Source organism: Capsella rubella, unplaced genomic scaffold, assembly GCF_000375325.1.
Source record: "Capsella rubella cultivar Monte Gargano unplaced genomic scaffold, Caprub1_0 scaffold_5, whole genome shotgun sequence".
Lineage (NCBI taxonomy): Eukaryota > Viridiplantae > Streptophyta > Magnoliopsida > Brassicales > Brassicaceae > Capsella > Capsella rubella.
Genome location: NW_006238919.1, coordinates 10,570,131 through 10,592,633, shown reverse-complemented (window position 1 = coordinate 10,592,633; position 22,503 = coordinate 10,570,131). Strand labels below are relative to the sequence as shown.

General features: G+C 37.9%; 5 protein-coding genes and 1 long non-coding RNA gene across 7 annotated transcripts; 5 read left to right on the top strand and 1 right to left on the bottom strand.

Annotated features, from left to right (window-relative positions):
• Positions 1–1,007: 1,007 nt before the first annotated feature.
• Positions 1,008–3,269, top strand: LOC17886159 (ABC transporter G family member 19). Its single transcript, XM_006292111.2, has one exon. It carries the CDS (start codon positions 1,020–1,022, stop codon positions 3,195–3,197), a length of 2,178 nt encoding a protein of 725 aa, XP_006292173.1. The 5' UTR covers positions 1,008–1,019; the 3' UTR covers positions 3,198–3,269.
• Positions 3,270–3,730: 461 nt separating this feature from the next.
• LOC111830706 lies at positions 3,731–4,839 on the bottom strand. The gene is made up of 2 exons (XR_002834041.1): positions 4,739–4,839; positions 3,731–3,975 (listed from the first exon to the last, which is right to left on the bottom strand). It is a non-coding gene; the product is annotated as an uncharacterized LOC111830706 (long non-coding RNA).
• Positions 4,840–5,132: 293 nt separating this feature from the next.
• LOC17885140 (chalcone--flavonone isomerase 1) lies at positions 5,133–6,471 on the top strand. Its single transcript, XM_006293081.2, has 4 exons — positions 5,133–5,302; positions 5,385–5,543; positions 5,633–5,856; positions 6,100–6,471. The coding sequence occupies exons 1-4, from the start codon at positions 5,167–5,169 to the stop codon at positions 6,322–6,324; spliced, it is 744 nt and encodes a 247-aa protein (XP_006293143.1). The 5' UTR covers positions 5,133–5,166; the 3' UTR covers positions 6,325–6,471.
• A 2,833-nt stretch (positions 6,472–9,304) lies between these two features.
• LOC17886273 (ABC transporter G family member 18) lies at positions 9,305–12,062 on the top strand. The gene is made up of 2 exons (XM_006290606.2): positions 9,305–9,396; positions 9,635–12,062. Exon 2 carries the CDS (start codon positions 9,754–9,756, stop codon positions 11,878–11,880), a length of 2,127 nt encoding a protein of 708 aa, XP_006290668.1. The 5' UTR covers positions 9,305–9,396; positions 9,635–9,753; the 3' UTR covers positions 11,881–12,062.
• Positions 12,063–14,228: 2,166 nt separating this feature from the next.
• On the top strand, positions 14,229–17,715 carry LOC17884867 (ABC transporter G family member 17). Of its 2 annotated transcripts, none has more exons than XM_023782832.1 (2): positions 14,229–14,351; positions 15,628–17,715. In XM_023782832.1, the coding sequence occupies exon 2, from the start codon at positions 15,671–15,673 to the stop codon at positions 17,663–17,665; it is 1,995 nt and encodes a 664-aa protein (XP_023638600.1). In that variant the 5' UTR covers positions 14,229–14,351; positions 15,628–15,670; the 3' UTR covers positions 17,666–17,715. The 2 variants fall into 2 exon arrangements, with proteins under 2 accessions (XP_023638600.1, XP_006292545.1); XM_006292483.2 differs by having other exon boundaries at positions 14,229–14,366.
• A 2,046-nt stretch (positions 17,716–19,761) lies between these two features.
• LOC17885206 (ABC transporter G family member 16) lies at positions 19,762–22,346 on the top strand. The gene has a single exon (XM_006292186.2). The coding sequence runs from the start codon at positions 19,970–19,972 to the stop codon at positions 22,169–22,171; it is 2,202 nt and encodes a 733-aa protein (XP_006292248.1). The 5' UTR covers positions 19,762–19,969; the 3' UTR covers positions 22,172–22,346.
• Positions 22,347–22,503: the final 157 nt, after the last annotated feature.

Here is a 22,503-nt window from a genome sequence, read left to right as displayed (position 1 = left end):
GAATGAAAATGGTGGGAGCATGTGACTTAGATTTATAAGTAGAGTTTTATTAATGTGAAAAAATAAATATTTAAACGAGGAATACGAGTATTCCGTCTAGATCTCTTGCCAAGTTTCTTATAATAAACATTAGCAAATAATTATGTTTTTAAAAGGAAACGATTGTGGGACAGAAATATATGATGGATAGAGGACGATACAGACAGGACGGGTCCGGACGGGACGAGACGGGACGGGTTGGGACGAGACAGGAAGGGACGGGTCGGGACAGGACAGGTTTTTCATTCCTAACTATACGTAAAATAATTCAAACTAAAGCCAAATCCAAATCCGATTTAACATCTCTAAGCAAACAATTAGAAATGTTTTGATTAGTTTAAAAAATAAACACGTAATATCATTTAACATTTTCATTTAAATTATTTTAAAACTATATTAAGTAAACAATATCTATATTTTACAATTGTATGCCTATGTATAATTTTTCAAATAAACTTATATAACAAACTTTTACCAAAATCGTATCTACATAAAAAAATCGTAGTTTTGCAAAAATAACCCCGCACGTACGTGCGGGTCCATCACTAGTTACCCATTAAAAAACCTATTAGATAACAATGTAAGTACTCGTGAATGATTTGAAATAAATGCCCAAATAACTATAAACGCAGAAATTAATGAAAAGATCCAGTGATGAAGTCGGGTTTTGTTTCAGTTTTTGACCCGACCCGGAAGTCTTTTTGTACTTCTGTTTTACTATAGTAGGGATGTCGAAAACCAAATTTCTGAATAAATTGTCGACTCCTACGAACCACAAACGACGTTAAATTTCATTCTTTCTTTTTTTTTGGTTAAAAAAAGTTGTAACACACAGCAGTTAGATTATTTCTTATAAATACTCAAACGTATCAATACGGTATCATAATTACTAAAGAACTTTCTTCCTCCACCATACTTCAGTCTTCACCATCAGTTTGATGATCTCTTAAACAAAACCAAAACCTAACCGACGTCGTACGATGAATCTGTCACTTAGCGGTAGAAAGATTGCGATGCCAGGTGTTTTGTCGGAAACTCAGTATATCACTCCCATCGGATCACCTACGCTCGACGAGTTGCTGAAAGATTGTGACAGTTTCCGAAAAGGAGATACTGGCGACGGCGTAAAAAGCGATGATCCAGCTCATCACGTGATAGATGTCGAAGCCTTACACCTAAAACCTGTCCCGTTCGTCCTAGCGTTTAACAATCTTGAATACGATGTCACACTTCGACGTCGTTTTGGGTTCTCGGGAAGAAGCGGAGTAAAGACTCTACTTGATGATGTTTCCGGCGAGGCTTGCGACGGAGATATCCTCGCCGTTCTTGGTGCAAGTGGAGCAGGGAAGTCTACTTTGATCGATGCATTAGCGGGGCGAGTTGCTGAGGGAAGCTTAAGAGGCTCCGTAACTCTAAACGGAGAAAAAGTCTTGCAATCTCGGTTGCTAAAGGTCATATCGGCGTATGTGATGCAAGACGATCTTCTCTTTCCGATGCTCACCGTTAAAGAAACCTTGATGTTCGCTTCCGAGTTCCGTCTCCCGAGATCTTTATCCAAGTTAAAGAAGATGGAGCGTGTTGAAACCCTAATTGACCAATTAGGGCTTAGAAACGCGGCCAACACGGTAATCGGAGACGAAGGTCACCGTGGAGTATCAGGCGGAGAGCGACGGCGCGTTTCAATAGGAATCGATATTATTCACGATCCCATCGTGTTGTTCCTCGACGAGCCAACGTCGGGTCTGGATTCTACAAACGCCTTTATGGTGGTGCAAGTTTTGAAACGTATCGCTCAGAGTGGCAGTATTGTAATTATGTCGATCCATCAACCTAGTGCTCGCATCGTGGAGTTGCTTGATAGGCTTATCATCTTATCTCGCGGCAAAAGTGTTTTCAACGGATCTCCGGCTAGTCTTCCTGGATTCTTCTCCGATTTCGGTCGTCCGATCCCGGAGAAAGAGAACATCACAGAGTTCACTCTTGATTTAGTTCGAGAGCTCGAAGGATCCACCGAAGGAACCAGAAGTTTAGTTGAATTCAATGAAAAGTGGCAACGAAACAAGCTCAGTCTCAGCCAATGTGCTCCACAAACCAACATGTTGGAGCTAGACCACACGTTAACCTTAAAAGAAGCCATCAATGTAAGTGTTTCTAGAGGTAAACTAGTTTCAGGCTCATCTAGAGCCAATCTTACTTCCATGGAGACAGTATCTTCATACGCAAACCCGTCATTGTTCGAAACATTCATCTTAGCCAAACGGTACATGAAAAACTGGATGCGGATGCCGGAGCTTGTAGGAACACGGATCGCTACCGTAATGGTGACTGGTTTTCTCTTAGCCACTGTGTACTGGAAGCTGGACCACAGTCCAAGAGGAGCACAAGAGAGATTGACCTTGTTCGCTTTCGTTGTTCCGACAATGTTCTACTGTTGTTTAGACAATGTTCCCGTTTTTATCCAGGAACGATACATTTTCTTGAGGGAGACAACACACAACGCGTACAGAACATCTTCGTACGTTATATCTCACTCCCTCGTGTCTCTTCCTCAGCTCCTTGCTCCGTCCTTAGTATTTTCCGCGATCACATTCTGGACTGTTGGATTGAGCGGCGGACTAGAAGGTTTCTTCTTCTATTGCCTCATAATCTACGCCTCCTTCTGGTCTGGTTCCTCCGTCGTGACCTTCATATCCGGTGTTGTCCCCAATATCATGTTAAGCTACATGGTCGCTATTTCCTATCTCGCCTACTGTTTACTGTTGAGTGGATTCTACGTCAACCGAGATCGGATACCTATCTACTGGACATGGTTTCATTACATTTCACTGCTCAAATATCCCTATGAGGCTGTCTTAATCAACGAGTTTGATGACCCATCCCGTTGTTTTGTCAAGGGAGTCCAAGTATTCGACAGCACTCTTCTCGGAGGAGTATCTGAATCCGGGAAGGTTAAGCTCCTCGAAACTCTCGGTAAGTCTCTGCAAACGAGAATTACAGAGTCCACCTGCTTGAGGACTGGATCCGACTTTCTTGAGCAGCAAGGTATTACTGAGTTGAGCAAGTGGGAATGCTTATGGATCACATTTGCGTCAGGTCTTTTTTTTAGGATCTTGTTTTACTTCGCCTTATTGTTGGGGAGCAGGAATAAGAGGACATGAAGATTACTAGTCCCCACAAACACATGTATCTGCATTAGCTACATATTTAAGTAAATCTTGAAAAATGATCCCCTCGATGATGTAATTTTGTGATTAAGTTGTTACATTTATATTCGTTTCATCTTTGTGTTCTTCCTTTTCTTTTTGTTAAAGAATACCGTGAAAAAATAAACAAGAATTTTTCTTAATATGCACATTAGCATCTGGCTACTTGAATACACAAATTTGATTTCGAGCATTTCTGCACTTATTAAAGTGTCTAAATTAATATTTCGACTGATCATATAGACAATTTCAAAGAAAAAAGAAGAAGAATAAAAAAAAGTAGGAAATGAGGGTGAAAAAAATGATGACTTCATAAGTCTCACGGTCACGGATTGGAAAATTTCCGAAATATTTGGTGAAGTATGCTATGAACAACTGATGTATTAATCTTTAGCAATTTTTAAGGCCTAAAGATTGAGTTTGTTCGGGTCAGCAAAATTCAGACGTTCGTTGATATGCAATAATATGGCGCACTGCACGATGGATAGTAAAATATAATTGTCAAGACTCCACCCTACTTCGAAACTTCATATTTATTGAAAAATAGAGGAGAAAAAATCTAGTGAATTCATTTACTCACTAGATTTTTTATATACACTATGTCGGTGTGACAGACATTGTATTATCTACTATTCAATTACTCGGGTTTAATTCAAACATGCATAGCAGTAGCCAGTAGCACGACAAAACTAAATTCAAACCCCTTGAAATCGCGTAAGCAGGCCACCCGACCCTACCACAAACTGAAATTAGTTTCACATGATTGAGTTATGATATTTTTTTTTATTTTTTTTTTTAAAAAAACAAAAAGAAACAGAAGAACAATTGACAAATCAGGATATATATGTGGAGAATAAGGATATGAAAAAGTAATTAGTTGATATTTACATTAATTAATAACTATTAAATTACAGAAGTTCAAATGTTGCAGCACACATTTATAAAAACGAACTACATCTGCATATAAATCGATAATACATTTAAAGCATTCAAATACGCAGTTTAAACTGGAGCCACAAAACTTTGCAAACTGAACATTTATGCTATCAAACAGATTAAATTCAATGTCAGTCTGACATGAATCTTCTACGAATTAGTTTTCGTTATATTTGTGTACATACTGTATATCATAAATTCCAAATCTATTTTCATGTAATAATTATTGTCTTTTGACTAAGTAAATAACCCATATAATTAGATTTTTGAAAACATAAATGCGATTATACAGTATATAGAACCAAAACTAAACCTAACGTAACGTTTAAACCTTTTTGACATGCTATGAACAAATGCATTAAATTTTCAACGTAAGAGAAAACTCAGTTCAGATATTCTGTTCCTTTCTTGTTTTTCCAACGTAATATATGTACGTGAGGAGTTTAAAAAAAAAAAAATCATTTAGAAATAACTATACATAAATATAAACTAGGATAAATGTTATCATGTTCCATTTATCTTTAACAACATAAATCGTATATATAAGATCATTTATTTACCGAAACTCTGTGAGAAGATCATAAGCCTTTGTGAAGAAGATTCAGTATTATCTTTCATCTCTTAGAAGTAAAAAAATTGAAAAAAAAAAAAAAAAAGAAGTAAAAAATATATAGAAAAGTCGTAATATTAATTAGTGTTGTATAAAACCAAACCAAAAAACCTAAGCTGCAACGAAACTTAAAAGGAGCGTAAGACCGTAAACAAAAAGTCTTTGTTAGGTAAGGGATCCGAGTTTTTAACCACCAGTTGTCACTTAGCTTGAGGTAAGTCCACGTGCTTACCCATCCAACGCTCGTAATCGCAACTCTCTTGCTACCTACCACTTTCTCTATTCTCCCATAGTATTATTATAACTTGCCTCCAAAACAAAACAGGACAAAAGAAGCTTTGTTTTCATTATTTATCAATCGAACCGACTCACTCAACAATGTCTTCCTCCTCCGTCGACGTCGTCTCTCCGCCTCCGCTCCCTACCGTCGCGAAGCTTCATGTAGATTCCGTCACTTTTGCACCGTCCGTCAAGTCACCGGCCTCCTCCAATCCACTCTTCCTCGGTGGCGCAGGTTCGGTTGTCGTAGTTTCCTCTGTTCTTTTCTTCTTCTTATTTTTGCTGACTATGTGATCCGTTTGCTAACCCTAACGCAGGTGTCCGAGGCTTGGAGATCCAAGGAAAATTTGTAATTTTCACACTCATTGGAGTGTACCTAGACGCTAAAGCCGTCCCATCACTCTCCCTCAAGTGGAAGGGCAAAACCGCAGAGGAGTTAACCGACAGTATCCCGTTCTTCCGTGAAATCGTCACTGGTACTTCCTTCTGACACCAGTTACTTAACGTACACGTCAAGCTAGTTGTTCTTTTCTTATTTTCAGTCTTCTTCAATTTGCTCTTTAAGGTGCGTTTGAGAAGTTTATTAAGGTGACTATGAAACTGCCGTTAACTGGACAGCAATACTCCGAGAAAGTAACGGAGAATTGTGTGGCCATATGGAAATCCCTAGGGGTTTATACCGACTGTGAAGCCAAAGCTGTGGAGAAGTTCTTGGAGGTTTTCAAAGATGAAACCTTCCCTCCTGGCGCATCCATACTCTTCGCACTCTCCCCAAACGGCTCACTTACGGTAACTTCTAGTTATATTAACATTGACTTGGTGTATAATTTGCTTTGGCTTTTTACATATATAATTGCAAGTGGAAATGCCATATTGGAATGGGAGACTCTGTTTTTGCATTTACCTTAGGGAATGTTTTAGTCTTTTAAATGTAAACGCTAATGTAGAAGTTGGCGCTTGAAACAATGGTAGTTATAACGTGTCGCTTTGGTATACTTTGTTGACATGGATTTGTTGTGAATGTCTTTGCAGGTTGCCTTTTCCAAAGATGATAGCATTCCTGAAACCGGGAAAGCTGTGATCGAGAACAAATTGCTAGCGGAGGCCGTTCTTGAGTCGATCATCGGTAAGAACGGCGTCTCTCCCGGGACTCGATCTAGTGTTGCCGAGAGACTAGCTCAGCTGATGGAGGAGAACAAGGTCGAGGGCGAAACTAGTGATCTTTCCCTTGAAGATAAATCGGCCAAAGGGAACTGAGAATGATAGATTTCTCTTTGAGTATTTGTGTTTTTCAAATGTTTCTATGTCTTAATTACCTAATGTTCTTTAGTTTCTCTTGAATGTTTTTGTTAAATTAGGGTTTGTTATGGGCTTCCAACTCAAAACCAATTGGCAATTTGTGGATTGGCCCTAACCCTTTATATATTACTTAAGTCCCCTCACATCTTCCGATGTGGGATCTTTTCTCCACAGTTTTCAACTCTTTTTGATAATAATCAAAGAATTTCATGAACTAGGATCAAAATGCTGATTATTTTGATATTATCACTAGGCTGGTCTATTTTTATAGACTACACTAAGAGAGAAATTAACCAAGTGATCAAGAAATTATAAGGAAAAGATTTGGAACGTTTTGGTCAGTAGAGAATCAAATCTGAAAGTTTATTGAGTGTTCATGACTCATTAATATTAAAAGATGATGCTAGACGCATAGAAACTATGGTCCAATAACTTGGAGAGAATCTGGTTCTAGCTTTTGCGTTTGGCATTTATATTATTATTGAGGTGTTTGATTCTATTAAAGCAGAAGAGTGAAACATCAACGTTTCAAGCTCAAATCAAAGAAGCAAAACTAACAGTTTAAATGATAATTTGGTCGTTGTGATTGGTCAAACAGGTTCAGCCCTTTATGTCATGTTTTGAATTCAGCCATGATTTGATGAAGATTATCACTTTAAGCTTTAGATCCGCATGCCTGTCCGGTGATCACCTGGAAAATATGTAACGGAAAACACTGCGGATCTTTTTATGGTTGTAATGGGCCGACATGCACTTTTTATCCCACCATAGTAATATCCGTAGAGGTAGAACATGGAGTTGATTGTATCGTTCAATTGGGAAACTATCTCATCTTAGGCTCTTTTTTTATTTTATTTTATAGAAGAAGTAGTAGAACATGGAGTTGATTGCATATTGGTAGATTCGTGAGCTAATATGCGTAAAAGATGTTAAAAGATGATTTTGTAGTTTAAAAGGAAATTTAGTTAGTTAGTTCAGAAATGAAATGATTTTAAGACCATATTTCCAAAACAACATTTGAAAAAAGAATTAGTCACGAGTTTATCGAACAGAGAAGCGTCGGTTTAAGCAAGATTTGGTTGATAACTTAACATGGACTGGTAGCTCAGAATTTTAAATGCCAAAACCAAAATGCATTCTCGTCCAACCAAGCGTTATCACTAAAATTATATACTAGGAAACACGTGCTTCACGATTTTGATATTCTTTAAAAGATAGAATACATGTCGACCGGTGTTGATTATTTCCTATACATTTCATACTTATATACGTACTGTTTACCCAAAAATACAAAAATTTTACTATTAGAAAGAAAGAAAAACGAAAATATTTTCTTCTAGTAGCATACTATGATCAATTGTAAGATTCGTAAGTACTTACCTTTTTTTCTATATAGTTTTTACAAATATATTTTAACGATGGTGCACCAATTAGTCCATATCCTAAGTACCAACGTACATATATGTCAGTCAACGTGTGGTTTTCAATTTTTCAACTGTGGAGTCCTGCGAGCCACAAAACGTTAGCTTTCTAAATTCATGACGCGGCCCTCCCTCACCAATCATATATAGCTCTGCATTTACTATTTTTCCTTTCAACTAGTTTATATACGAACCTAATTACCTGAACACAGTATAACTTCATGGCCCCATCATCCTCCATACAATTATTATTTTTGCTTTTCATACGTTTTTCTTTTTATAAGATTGACAGAGGTAAACCTAACTTACATACTTTATTGATTCATTTTCTTAACTAAATTCTCTTTATTGATTCATTTTCTTAACATCCAAAACATTTTGTATTAACTAGTTAGTACTTGATCATATAATGCTTTTGCAAGGATTGGTAGTACTATTAATTGAAAAGCGAATTATATTCGCTTTTCCTTAGGATATAATATACTCTTGTTGATTTATTTAGTGTTAATTCTTTCATCTTCTTGAATCTCTTCGTTTCCCATATCAAAAGAGAGACAAGGGCTTAAACTCTTGCGAAGGACGATATTAAGATAAAGTCAGTGTCAGTTTGCTTCTCGCCTAACTGCATCTTCTTAAATGTGTCTCCCCCCATGTGAACTCCATGAATAACATTTACACATCTATCGAACTCCAAAACTGGCCATCAAATCATCCATATCGCCTAAATCCCGAAGCAATGATATTGATAATACCGCAACTAACGTGATTATCTACCTACCACACCAGTACTGTTTACAATATTAGCTAGACGCACGATTGATCGTTATGAATATTAGGGAGCCACGATACGTTCGTGTTCAAAAAATTATATTAAAAACGTATACTTTATAACACTATTCTTTTATGGTCTAGAAAATAAGAAAAAATAGCTAATATGGAGTTCACGATTGTCATATGATTGCACAAACTAAAAACAATATATATGACTTACTGATACTAATATACTAAAACCCTTGTAGCTCTAGCTTCAATCTTTCACATTAACGGAGTTCGTTTCCTATTTTTTATTAATCTCTATTACTACATCATTCTACTCTTTACCTAATAGACTTATCAATAGTTACCAATCTTTCTTCTTTCATGCCATATCGTTGCTGCGTGCTATATGTAGAAACTTCTTTCTTTGAAACAAAATCAGCTAACTCTATTTTCTCTTGATTCGTCTTTCTTTCTATATATATATATATTTTTTTAAATATATATTTTATTCATTCGTCTTTCTTTCTATTTTTATTACTATATATGTACTCTTTTTATCCATTAGTAATAATATTTTATCATCTCAATCATTAGGAGACGTGTTTCTCCTTTATTCTGTATATATATATATATTTTTTTTTTTGAAATTTCAAAGTCCAAACTACATATAACAATAAATGAGTTTATGTTTTATTCTCTTTAATCTTTATAAATACGATGAGAGAGAAGTGTTCACTGCTCATCAGTTATACACAACAGCAACAACAACAACAACAAAAACAAAAATCTGAACTAGAGATATTTTTGGTTGGCTCTCCCTGAAAGAAGAAGATAGCTGAAATTTTAACAAGTAAGTTCAATATTTTAATAAGTTTAGTAATAACAGTCATTTTATATAATTCATGATCTTTATACTTTAAAGTTTAAATAGACTAAGAAATCATCAAAATCTTGTCTCACCATTATAAAATTTATCCTACACATATGTTTGGTTCTCGTGAGTTTTTTCATGTATATAACTCATTCGTAACTCAAGAATACTGAATCCAAGCATGTTATATTTTATATTTCTTTTGTTCTTTTTATAGTTTTCTCAGGGTTTCCACATGTTAATTAGCTTCATCTACAAGAATACACCGTTAAACTGCCGTCAACAAAATCGAGTGCACAACGAAAAAAGAGTACGCCGTTAACTTAATCGTTAAAGATGCCACGTGTTTCGGCGGAAACTTTCGATATCTCTCTCGCCAGCGGCAACGAGTCACCGACACTTGGCGAACTTCTGAAAGATTTTACCGACAGTGGCCGGAAAAAATATCCAGGCGAAGATGCTCCGAGTCATCGTATATTGGATCTCGCTCCAACGGCTGAAACACAACCTGTGCCGTTTCTCCTAGCCTTCAACAAGCTCAGTTACAATGTCGTACTTCGCCGGCGATTTGGTTTCTCCCGGGGAAAGACCGCTTCAACGAAGACTCTACTCGATGATGTTTCCGGCGAGGCTTGTGACGGACAAATCCTCGCCGTTCTTGGTGGAAGCGGAGCCGGAAAATCCACTTTGATCGACGCATTAGCCGGACGAGTGGCGGAGGATAGCTTGAAAGGCACGGTAACTCTAAACGGAGAAAAAGTTTTGCAATCTCGATTGCTAAAGGTCATATCGGCGTATGTGATGCAAGACGATCTTCTCTTTCCGATGCTCACCGTTAAAGAAACCCTAATGTTCGCTTCTGAGTTTCGTCTCCCGAGAAGTTTGTCCAAGTCGAAGAAGATGGAGCGGGTTGAAGTCCTAATTGATCAACTAGGGCTAAGAAACGCGGCGAACACGGTAATAGGAGACGAAGGACACCGTGGAGTCTCTGGCGGAGAGCGACGGCGCGTTTCTATCGGAATCGATATTATCCACGATCCGATCCTCCTCTTCCTCGACGAACCAACGTCGGGGTTAGATTCAACCAACGCGTTTATGGTGGTGCAGGTTTTAAAAAGAATTGCTCAGAGTGGCAGTATCGTGATTATGTCGATTCATCAGCCTAGTGCTCGTATAGTTGATTTGCTTGATCGGCTTATCATCTTATCTCGTGGCAAGAGTGTTTTCAACGGTTCTCCGACTAGTCTTCCTTCTTACTTCTCCGAGTTCGGTCGTCCGATCCCGGAGAAAGAGAACATCACAGAGTTCGCACTTGACGTCATTCGAGAGCTCGAAGGATCCTCCGAAGGGAACAGAGGACTAGTAGAGTTCAACGAAAAGTGGCAACAGAACCAATCTGCTCGAGTCACACCACAAAGTGGCTTATCTCTAGAAGAATCAATAACTGCAAGTGTTTCTAGAGGCAAACTAGTGTCAGGCTCATCTGGAGCCAATCCTGTTTCGATGGAAAGAGTATCTTCATACGTAAACTCGCCATTGACCGAAGCGTTTATCTTAGCAAAGCGTTACATGAGAAACTGGATCCGCACGCCTGAGCTCATAGGAATGCGGATGGGTACTGTTATGGTAACTGGTCTTCTTTTAGCTACTGTATATTGGAGGCTTGACAACACTCCAAGAGGTGCACAGGAGAGAATGGGATTCTTTGCATTCGCCATGTCCACCATGTTTTACTGTTGTGCGGACAACATCCCTGTTTTTATCCAAGAACAATACATCTTCTTGAGAGAGACAACGCACAACGCATACAGAACATCTTCTTATGTCATATCTCACGCCCTTGTGTCTCTGCCTCAGCTACTCGCTCTATCCATTGCATTTGCTGCAACCACATTTTGGACCGTTGGTTTGAGCGGTGGGTTAGAGAATTTCTTCTACTACTGCCTCATAATCTACGCCGGCTTTTGGTCTGGATCCTCCTTTGTTACTTTCATATCCGGTATTGTTCCCAATGTCATGATGAGTTACATGGTCACTATTTCCTATCTTTCCTACTGTCTACTGCTGGGTGGATTCTTCATCAACAGGGATCGGATACCGCTCTACTGGATATGGTTTCATTACATTTCGCTGCTCAAGTATCCCTACGAGGCTGTCCTAATCAATGAGTTCGATGATCCGTCTCGGTGTTTCGTTAAGGGAGTCCAAGTTTTCGATGGTACGCTTTTGGCTGAAGTTCCCCATGTGATGAAGGTTAAGCTCCTGGATACACTGAGTGGCTCTTTAGGAACCAAGATAACGGAGTCCACATGCTTGAGAACAGGGACTGACTTACTCATGCAGCAAGGCATAACTCAACTGAGCAAGTGGGACTGCTTGTGGATTACATTTGCTTGGGGTCTCTTTTTTAGGATCTTGTTTTACTTATCCTTGCTGTTTGGGAGCAAGAATAAGAGGACCTGAAGGTAGTCCTCAAAAGCATAGAAACATACAACCAAAGGCATATAATATAATATACATTTCAAAGTGAACTGAAGCTTTTGTATTAGCTTCTGGATGTTGTATTTTAGTAATCAAGTTGTAGCATATTCAGTTAATCTTAATTTGTATCAATATGTAAAAATAAAGGTAGACATTTTCATAAAACCCATAGTACCATAATTACTTGTGTACACAATTTAAAGGAAAGATAAGCATTCATTCTCAAAACTCAGTGGACATTGATTATTTAGTGTGTCACATAATCACATTTTATTCAACATTTGATGTATATAGTTACAAATTTTGGAGATGTTGGTGTTGAAATACAAAATCAAGAGTGAACAATTCAAAATATAATAAGATATGACATTATTAATATTAAAAGATTGATAACCTCAAAGCTGTTTGGTAGGGAGTAGAGAATATATCACCAACGTTTGATTATGTGAGGTGCAAAATATCAACACATAATCGATTGTGGGATTGAGTGGAGAGGCAATCAACGTGGCGTATCCCACGTTTTAAGTAAAACATTTAAGTTTAATGGTCCCGACTCTCCAACTTCATTGTCATAAAAGAATTGGACAATTCAAATTCTAGTGAATTATGATCTGATTAATGCATTTCACTAAACTACAAATCACTACCCAAAAAGGATAGTGAATAGACAATATGTATATTAAATGCCCAAAAACGCAAATAAAAAATAATATAATAAAGCATATCAGAACGCAAATAAATTCGAACCTCTTGAATTCATATTCAATAGTTACATCATGCTTTGAATGAATGAGGTCATAATTATGCAGACTATCTTAGAGGTTTTTTTTGGGTGAATGATTAGGTTTCATTGTTAGTGGTTGTTTGCTGAGTGTGTGTATTATCAGATAAAGAGGGCTATGACACAAGAAGTGTATAGAGGTAGTGTGTTTTACACATATGTATCTGGCGCTTGTCAAGCATGTTTTCTGGTCATAGATGGCTTAGTAGATTTGAGATGATTATTTTACCACTTATGTGTGTGTCGGTACTCATATATAAGTCTAAACTCATGCAGGTTTATGGGATATAAAGACATAATAATGATTTTGGAAGTATATATATGACTTAGTAGTTCTGTTGGGCTAGTTAGTATCAACCTACCAAGAAATCTTGAAGATGGACTTACAAAATCGGCCTAGTGCATTAGGGTTGATGTAACAAGAAGTTAGAATATAGAGGACACTAAAAGTCATTCCTCTCCAAGGATCGGAGCTTTTAACAGAGAGGTATTTTGAGAGCACACTTGTAAAATCCCGGCCTCTTGATTCTTTTAGAGGGTATAGGTGTTTGCGAGGAAAGATTCTTGCACAAGTTGACAGAGAACGCGTAAAATCGCCGGTGTCGTTTACTATACTTACACGTCGTTTGAAATCGTGAATCTTTGGAGTGATTGGCACAAGGTTGGGGTCACAACAATCTCACAGTACAGACATGCAATTAATATGGCGCATCGCACGTGAGTGATAGTAAAGTTTAATGGTCCTGATCGTATTATTTTATAAATTTAGAGATTTGAAATTCTAGTTAATTAATGCGTTTTTACTAAATTACAAATTATTTCTATTTTAGGTGGGGAATATTAATTCCTTTTTGGGATTGGAGAAATACACATTTGAAATCAAAGTAAATTGCGAATTCCCACATATAAGTTATCATCCATTTTTATATTTTTGGGAATAACTAAGAGGTTATGGCCTTATGTACCAAAGCCATCCCTTTATATTAGAAACCATAATATGTTATATAGTCTCGTTCCAAGTGCTATTCGAACCGGTGATTTCTAAACTTTTGGCAAAAATCTTTACTAGTTGAGCTGTTAGTACTTGATATTATTGTCTATTTTAACGCAAAGAAAGAAAAAAACAAATTATCAAAATATAGCGATGTTTGAGAATGTATAGCTAGTTATCACTGTTGCAAAAAATAAAAAGAGAGGCAAGAGGATCGGAGCACAAGATTGATTTGCATGTGTACGTCGTGATGCATGTAAGTTCAACATCAGATGCAAGTTCAACGATGGCCGATTAAGCATGTGACAGAAGAGAACAAGCCATAAGAAAACAGGAACTGTGTGTATGTGTGTCTACGCAACACACAAAATGCAAAATACATTTTTTAATGGGTAATCCTTTCTATATACGTCACGGAACCTCTTGTCGATTGTACGAGTATATATTTACACCATCTATGTTCACATAGAATCTATAACAACGAAGCCTCATAAACTTCTTAACCTTACTTTATCACTCTGAGTTACCGTAACATAAAAGAAAAAAAGAACCCAAACCACAACTGATTATCTCCTAAGCACAATAGTTAAGGATCTTAGTAAGTACTGCCCCTGTCCGTAGACAAATGCGTCCTTCCCTTTCATGTTTGACTGTTTGTCACACCGCGGAGGATCTTCTAAGGTACTACACCATTAGGTAAACTTTTATTTCTCTGTTTTTTTTTTTTTCTTCTTGTCACGTACTTTTATTTTTTGCGTGTGTATGTGTGATATAAACCTTGGAAGTAAAGGTTCATACTTCGTAGTCTGCCACGATGCTAGCTCGATATTCAGAGCCAGTTGTTGATAGTGCGGTTAAAACGTATCACTCATCCCAAATAGAGTTGAATTAATGACATTGACGATAACTGTCAAAAACCACTAAACCACCATCTATTTGGTTTTCTTTGTGTTTTATATGTGAGCAATTATGAATCATATTATTAAAGAGTTCATGGAAGATAGAGTTAAAGTATGCAACTTTTTTGAGCATTCACACTATGCGGGTCTTTCAAAATTGCAATTCTTTTTCACTAGAATGATAATTTATCTTTCTAAAATCTGGTATAAAATATGGAAAGAATGAAATTAAGTACTTGTAATCATATACATTTTCTCAGGAAATGGGAGACATGAGTTACCATTGAGTTAAGTTGAGTTATGGACTTAACTCAAAGATTATTCAAAAATGTTACCAATCAAGAATAAAACTATAATTTTTGAAGTTTAGTTTGAGTTACAATATGTTATTGTTGATTTACAATTTTGAGTTATATCCTTTGTAAAATTGTTAACTCAAAACATTTTTCAACATCATGGAAATTCTCATGTGTTAGAGTTGAGTTATCACTTTTTTTTATTATTCAAACGATTGCTTTTTTTTCTTTTCTTTTTTTTTTTACATTTGTTATTATTATTCCTATTTTTATGCGAAGCTACATATACCACTTTGGTCCAATTTTATTTTTTAATTTTCTGGTTTTTAATAGACTCATTTAAACAAAAGCTGTTCCAAAAAAAAAAAAGTTTATTCCCACTATTATTCATTGTTGAAACCAACACAAAAATGCACACGTTACAATTTTTTATATTTTTTAAACATAGTATCATTTTATTAATTTATTTTTATTCTTTTTTTTATTATTATTCTTAATAACTTTTTATTTTATATTTGTAATGTATACTTCATCTAATATATCAAAAATGTTACCAGTCACTTGTTTTAATAAAATGTTACTTCATATTTTTACAGCAAACTCGCTACATCAAACTGTCGTTTACACCACAAAAATTTTACTGCAAATTACTTCGAATCGTAATACTTACTACAACTCAATTTTGATAATTTGTATTACCAGTCGGAGCCATAGTTATATAATACAGCTATTAAGATTATTCTAACTCTTCTCATGCTCTAGTTGAGCAGAGACAAGAACACACACAGCTTAATCTTCGGGAGAGATGCTGAGAAGAGACGTTGTGATCGACGTTGATGTATCTGAGACACCGTCTGTTCCCTTTGTCCTCGCCTTCAATGACCTCACCTATAACGTCACTCTTCACCAGCGTTTTGGTCTTCGTTTCGGGCATAGCCCTGCTCAGATAAAGACACTTCTCAATGGTATCACCGGAGAGGCTCACGATGGAGAGATCCTAGCCGTTCTTGGTGCAAGCGGAGCTGGAAAATCAACGCTCATCGATGCATTAGCAGGACGGATCGCTGAAGGTAGCTTGAGAGGCACGGTAACACTAAACGGAGAAGCTTTGCAGTCTCGTGTCTTGAGAGTTATATCGGCTTATGTAATGCAAGAAGATCTCCTCTTTCCTATGCTCACCGTAGAAGAAACCCTAATGTTCGCAGCTGAATTTAGACTTCCCCGAAGCCTAAGTAAATCAAAGAAGAGAGACAGAGTTGAAACCCTAATCGATCAGTTAGGGCTCAGAACTGTTAAAAACACTTTGATCGGAGACGAAGGCCATCGTGGCGTCTCTGGCGGAGAGAGGAGACGTGTATCTATTGGGACAGACATCATTCACGATCCTATCGTCCTGTTCCTTGACGAACCAACCTCAGGACTAGACTCAACCAGTGCGTTCATGGTGGTGCAAGTCTTGAAAAGGATTGCACGTAGTGGAAGCATCGTAATTATGTCAATCCACCAGCCTAGTGGTCGGATTATGGATTTTCTTGATCGTATCATCGTCTTATCTTCTGGCCAGAGTGTCTTTAGTGATTCTCCGGCGGCTCTCCCTTTGTTCTTCTCAGAGTTTGGTTATCCCATACCGGATAAAGAGAACAATGCGGAATTCACACTTGACCTAATCAAAGAACTTGAAGGATCCTCTGAAGGAACAAGAGGGTTAGTCCAATTCAACCAAAATTGGCAACAGAAAATTTTTAGAGTAAGCCAAGAACCACACCATAACTCATCATCCTTGAGAGAAGCCATCAACAAAAGCATTTCACGAGGCAAACTTGTCTCTACTTCTACTTCATACAGCTCCATTCCTTCATACGTAAACCCATGGTGGGTCGAGACCATAATCTTAGCTAGACGCTACATGATAAACTGGACCAGAACGCCCGAGCTTATCGGAACACGAGTTTTCATAGTCATGATGACCGGTTTTCTCTTGGCCACGGTTTACTGGAAAGTGGATGACTCTCCTAGAGGCGTCCAAGAGCGGCTAAGCTTCTTCTCATTCGCAATGGCCACAATGTTCTACAGTTGCGCGGATGGATTGCCTGCTTTTATCCAAGAAAGATACATTTTCATGAGAGAAACCGCGCATAACGCTTACCGAAGATCCTCCTACGTTATATCTCACTCTCTTGTAACTCTGCCTCATCTCTTCGCGCTTTCCATAGGCTTTGCAGCTACCACGTTCTGGTTCGTTGGTCTAAACGGTGGTCTCGCAGGTTTCATCTACTACCTTCTGATCATCTTCGCTTCGTTCTGGTCGGGATGCTCTTTTGTTACATTTGTCTCCGGTGTGATTCCAAACGTGATGATGAGTTACATGGTCACCTTTGGCTATCTCTCATACTGCCTCCTCTTCAGCGGGTTCTACATCAACCGCGATCGAATCCATCTTTATTGGATATGGATTCATTACATATCTCTGCTAAAGTATCCTTACGAAGCTGTTCTGCACAACGAGTTTGATGATCCCTCCCGTTGTTTTGTGAGAGGAAACCAAGTTTTCGATAATACACTAATGGAAGGAGTGTCTGAAACGACAAAGGATAAGCTCTTAGATACACTGAGCAGTTACTTGGGGATGGAGTTAACGGAATCAACGTGTTTGAGGACAGGGTCTGATTTGCTTAAGCAGCATGGAATTGAGCAGCTAGATAAATGGGGTTGCTTGTGGGTAACGTTAGCTTGGGGATTCTTTTTTAGGATCTTGTTTTATTTCTCGTTGTTGCTTGGAAGCAAGAATAAGAGGGTGTGATCGTCATATATATTAATGTAAATTTCCCAAACTAAAATTTATGACTTCAATTTTGTGATATTTAGATATGTTTTTGGGTATCATATTTGCTAACAAAAGAATCGTTGTAAGACTGAAATATTTACCTCTAAATTGTTTTCATGATGTTAATTTTTGAGTTAAAAGATTTATAAAGGGCATAACTCAATATTGTAAATCAAGAATAACACATTACAACTCAAACTCTACAATTTTAGCTTCATTCATCAATAATTCAAAATTGATCTATACATCAATAATTTAAAATTAGTAAATCAAAGATACCACATGCTACCAATGTGGTAATCTAGTAGCGTAGTGTGCGTGTGAGCGATTTTGGCCATCTTTCGTGGTCGGGGTAAACATAACGTATTTGAAAAATCAAAAGTTAAACAGTTCTAGAATTCAAAATAGCCAACTTTCTTATAAGCTTTGCATTCGATAGTAAGTGTATAACCTTTTGACGCATTGCTTATGGCGGCAAGGAAGGCTATGGTAGGCAGAAGTTAGTAACCTAAACCTACAAGGTCAACCAAAAAAGTAAGTCCAATTTTAGGATTGGAAATACAATTCAAGAAGCCAAGCCTGTGTACGTCATGAATATGCTTTCATGCTATTGCTACCAATACGTCTGGAGGTTATTTGACCAAGTACTAAATAAAAGGAAGTTGCCTAAAAAAAAAAAAAAAAAGGAAGTTGCCTAATTAAACTTTTGATTTGTTTCTTCTTTAATCGGATGGACCAGTGCCATCACTTTTATGTTTTGACTGTTAAACAGTATCTGAAATGTGACACACGAATGAATTATGAGTTTGCAATTCCAAAATGAAAATGAGTTGTTACCAGTTTGATATTTTCCTCAATTATGTTCTTGATCATTGACCGATTCTAACGTCGAACTTTAGTAACGGGCTGAAGTCTCTCTTTCATGACTCAGAGTCAATCCACAACTCATTTCATTTTCCGAATTACTCCATGCCATGTTATTTATCATGCATGTCGTTGTATTTATCGAGAAATTATGTTCGTGAACGTGTTTTTTGTTCCATTAAATATGAATACAAAAGTTTACATCAATTAACATGAGAAAAAAATAGCATAGTGGGTCCGATTATTACATGCGAGAAAGAACAATAGCACCGTAATAATTGATAGAAACCAAAACTTAATTATCAAAAGAAAAATAATTGGGTCTAACGAGGAAGAAAACAAAAAAATTACTTTAATAATTGAAAAGAAAATATATTGAGATTTTTTTTCTTCTTTTAAGGTTTAAGGTTAAAGGTTAATAATGTTTTTTTATTTTATTTTAAAGAAGGGTAATTATATTTCTCTAGACCACACCACCCTTTACAAAGAAAAAAAATAAGTTTTGATCAACTTTTCTACAGTCGTACTGTGTACAAATTAGGGGAAACAAAATATAGTTTTGAGTTTGGTAAAGAAGGTTCCACTGTTACCAACTAACTAATCAAGAAAAACAGAAAAACGAAGTTTAAAATTTTGTGTAATCTTCTTTCCCAAAAAAAGAAAAAAAAAAGAAGAAAAAAAAAAACAGCTTACATATGCTCACAACTAAAGTCCCAAAATAGGATACGAATGATCAAGAATTAGGTGAGAAAATGTAAATAGTTAATCTAACAAGTATACATTTGCTTGCGATACAAATAATCACACTATTTCGATACCAACATATCCAAAGAATCGATTATAAAACTTAAAAACCCAATAATTGACCAAAAACACTATTTGGAAACGCAAAAATGTTGTCATCTCAAATCCTCTTATTATTCCTACACGCTCCGGTTAGATCAACACCTTTCACCTAATTCTCAATTCAACATAACACCTTAATCGCCACGTCACACGTGTCCACACATGTCACATACACACTCGACACTTGAACGTAATTTATTAGTATTATAGAGCACCTTGGGGAATTCTAACATTACCTTCCCTGTTCTAAATTTAATCTGAGTAAAATTAAAATACGAGAAATCCAAAACGCATTTCCATCCAAAACGCTAAAAATATTATTGTCAACAACACTGACCTAACAGATTTCTCATGATGCAACTCATTCAATACATCGACCCTTTGTGTTCACACACTTACTACACGTTACTTCATATACATATATATATACAAGGATTAAGGGTTATACACTTTCAAAACATATATATAATAAAAACATATACACAACTTTGATCATGCGAAGACTCTTTTAATTTCCAAGTGTAAAAAGCACATCATTTTTTCTCACTTTACGCTCTCTTTCTCTCTAAAATGATGTCTCGCGTTTTAGCTGAAGATGATCATCCTTCGCCGTTTCATTCCATGGAGATCATTAGCTCATCTTTGACTTTGGGTCAACTTCTCAAGAACGTCAGCGACGTTCGAAAGGTACCACTCGGCGACGATACTTCTGTTCACGAGTTCTTTTACCGAGACGATGATGATGGTGATCATCTAATGCGTCCTGTTCCCTTCGTTCTATCTTTCAACAACCTCACTTACAACGTCTCCGTTCGCCGGAAACTTGAGTTTCGAGACCTCGTTCCGTGGAGCAGCTCATCTTCCTCCAAGACCAAGACTCTTCTTGACGACATCTCCGGCGAGACTCGTGACGGAGAGATTCTTGCCGTTCTTGGAGCCAGCGGGTCAGGTAAATCCACTCTGATCGACGCTTTAGCGAATCGGATCGCTAAAGGAAGCTTGAAAGGCACGGTAACGCTTAACGGAGAAGCTCTTCAATCTCGGATGCTCAAGGTTATCTCCGCTTACGTAATGCAAGACGATCTTCTCTTCCCGATGCTTACTGTAGAAGAAACACTGATGTTCGCAGCTGAGTTTCGATTACCAAGAACCTTACCTAAATCCAAGAAGAAGCTTCGAGTTCAAGCCCTAATCGACCAGCTAGGGATAAGAAACGCTGCGAAAACAATCATCGGAGACGAAGGACACCGTGGCATCTCCGGTGGAGAAAGACGTCGAGTTTCCATCGGAATCGACATCATCCACGATCCGATTGTTCTCTTCCTCGACGAACCTACTTCAGGTTTAGATTCCACAAGTGCGTTCATGGTGGTCAAAGTGTTGAAGAGAATCGCAGAGAGTGGCAGTATCGTAATAATGTCGATTCATCAGCCCAGTCACAGAGTTCTCAGTTTGCTCGATCGTCTTATCTTCTTGTCACGTGGCCACACCGTCTTCAGTGGTTCTCCGGCGAGTTTGCCGAGTTTTTTCGCCGGGTTTGGTAATCCGATACCGGAAAACGAGAATCAAACAGAGTTCACGCTCGATCTAATCAGAGAACTCGAAGGATCAGCTGGAGGAACACGAGGATTAGTTGAATTCAACAAGCAATGGCAAGAGATGAAGAAACAGAGCAATCTTCAGACCCTAACTCCGCCGGCTTCTCCAAACCCAAATTTAACTCTAAAAGAAGCCATCTCCGCCAGCATTAGCAGAGGGAAACTAGTCTCCGGCGGAGGCGCTAGCTCCTCCGCCATAACCCACGGTGGCGGAACCCTAGCCGTCCCTGCATTCGCGAATCCGTTCTGGATTGAGATCAAAACTCTCACCAAACGCTCAATCCTCAACTCCAGAAGACAACCGGAGCTGCTAGGAATGCGATTAGCCACCGTGGTCGTCACCGGATTCATCCTAGCCACCGTATTCTGGGGACTAGACAATTCACCAAAAGGAGTACAAGAGCGGCTAGGGTTCTTCGCATTCGCAATGTCGACAATGTTCTACACTTGCGCCGATGCTCTTCCCGTATTTCTCCAGGAACGTTACATCTTCATGAGAGAAACAGCTTACAACGCTTACCGGAGATCCTCCTACGTTCTCTCTCACGCCATTGTTACCTTCCCTTCGCTCATCTTCCTCTCGTTAGCTTTCGCAGTGACGACGTTTTGGGCTGTTGGGCTTGAAGGAGGTCTAATGGGCTTTCTATTCTATTGCCTAATCATCTTGGCCTCTTTCTGGTCCGGGAGCTCCTTCGTGACTTTCTTATCCGGCGTCGTTCCGCATGTGATGTTAGGCTACACGATCGTTGTTGCCATTTTAGCTTACTTCTTGCTGTTCAGTGGCTTCTTCATCACCAGAGATCGAATCCCTCAGTATTGGATCTGGTTCCATTATCTTTCTCTGGTTAAGTATCCGTATGAAGCAGTGCTTCAGAATGAGTTCTCGGATCCTACAGAGTGTTTTGTGAGAGGTGTTCAGATCTTCGACAACACGCCTTTGGGAGAATTGGCGTATGGGATGAAGCTGAGGCTTTTGGATTCTGTGAGCCAATCGATCGGAATGAGCATATCGAGCTCAACGTGTTTAACAACGGGTGCTGATATTCTGAAGAAGCAAGGAGTGACGCAGCTTAGTAAATGGCATTGCTTGCTTATCACGGTAGGTTTCGGATTCCTTTTTAGGATTTTGTTTTACTTGTGTTTGTTGCTTGGAAGCAAGAACAAGAGAAGGTGAGAGTGAAACGGCTGATGCTAGTGATACTTAGAACCAAAAACATATATTGTATTCTTTTCTTTTTCATTACTGTGAATCTGTGATTCGTTGATTGATTTGTGTATTTTGAATTGTAATATGATCTTAACACTTGTATTACTTTTGCCATCAATAATAAACAACACTCTCTTTAGGATTTGGAATTACAGAAAGCACCTATGAATCGCTATACTCAGAAGATTAGTGCAATATATCAAATAGACGACGCATTGAGATTGTGGAAGCTAATGATGCTGAGTGACTTTGTCTCCACAAGTGTATCTGAAGAAAACAAGTCCAGAAACTGTATTTAA

What these genes read in the sequence shown, in the direction of transcription:
- LOC17886159 (XM_006292111.2), top strand. Translation starts at nt 1,020, where the DNA reads ATGAATCTGTCACTTAGCGGTAGAAAGATTGCGATGCCAGGTGTTTTG.
- LOC17885140 (XM_006293081.2), top strand. Translation starts at nt 5,167, where the DNA reads ATGTCTTCCTCCTCCGTCGACGTCGTCTCTCCGCCTCCGCTCCCTACC. An exon ending in CTTCCGTGAAATCGTCACTG is followed by an intron (nt 5,544 to 5,632) that starts GTACTTCCTTCT and finishes TTGCTCTTTAAG; the next exon opens with GTGCGTTTGAGAAGTTTATT. An exon ending in CCCCAAACGGCTCACTTACG is followed by an intron (nt 5,857 to 6,099) that starts GTAACTTCTAGT and finishes ATGTCTTTGCAG; the next exon opens with GTTGCCTTTTCCAAAGATGA.
- LOC17886273 (XM_006290606.2), top strand. Translation starts at nt 9,754, where the DNA reads ATGCCACGTGTTTCGGCGGAAACTTTCGATATCTCTCTCGCCAGCGGC.
- LOC17884867 (XM_023782832.1), top strand. Translation starts at nt 15,671, where the DNA reads ATGCTGAGAAGAGACGTTGTGATCGACGTTGATGTATCTGAGACACCG.
- LOC17885206 (XM_006292186.2), top strand. Translation starts at nt 19,970, where the DNA reads ATGATGTCTCGCGTTTTAGCTGAAGATGATCATCCTTCGCCGTTTCAT.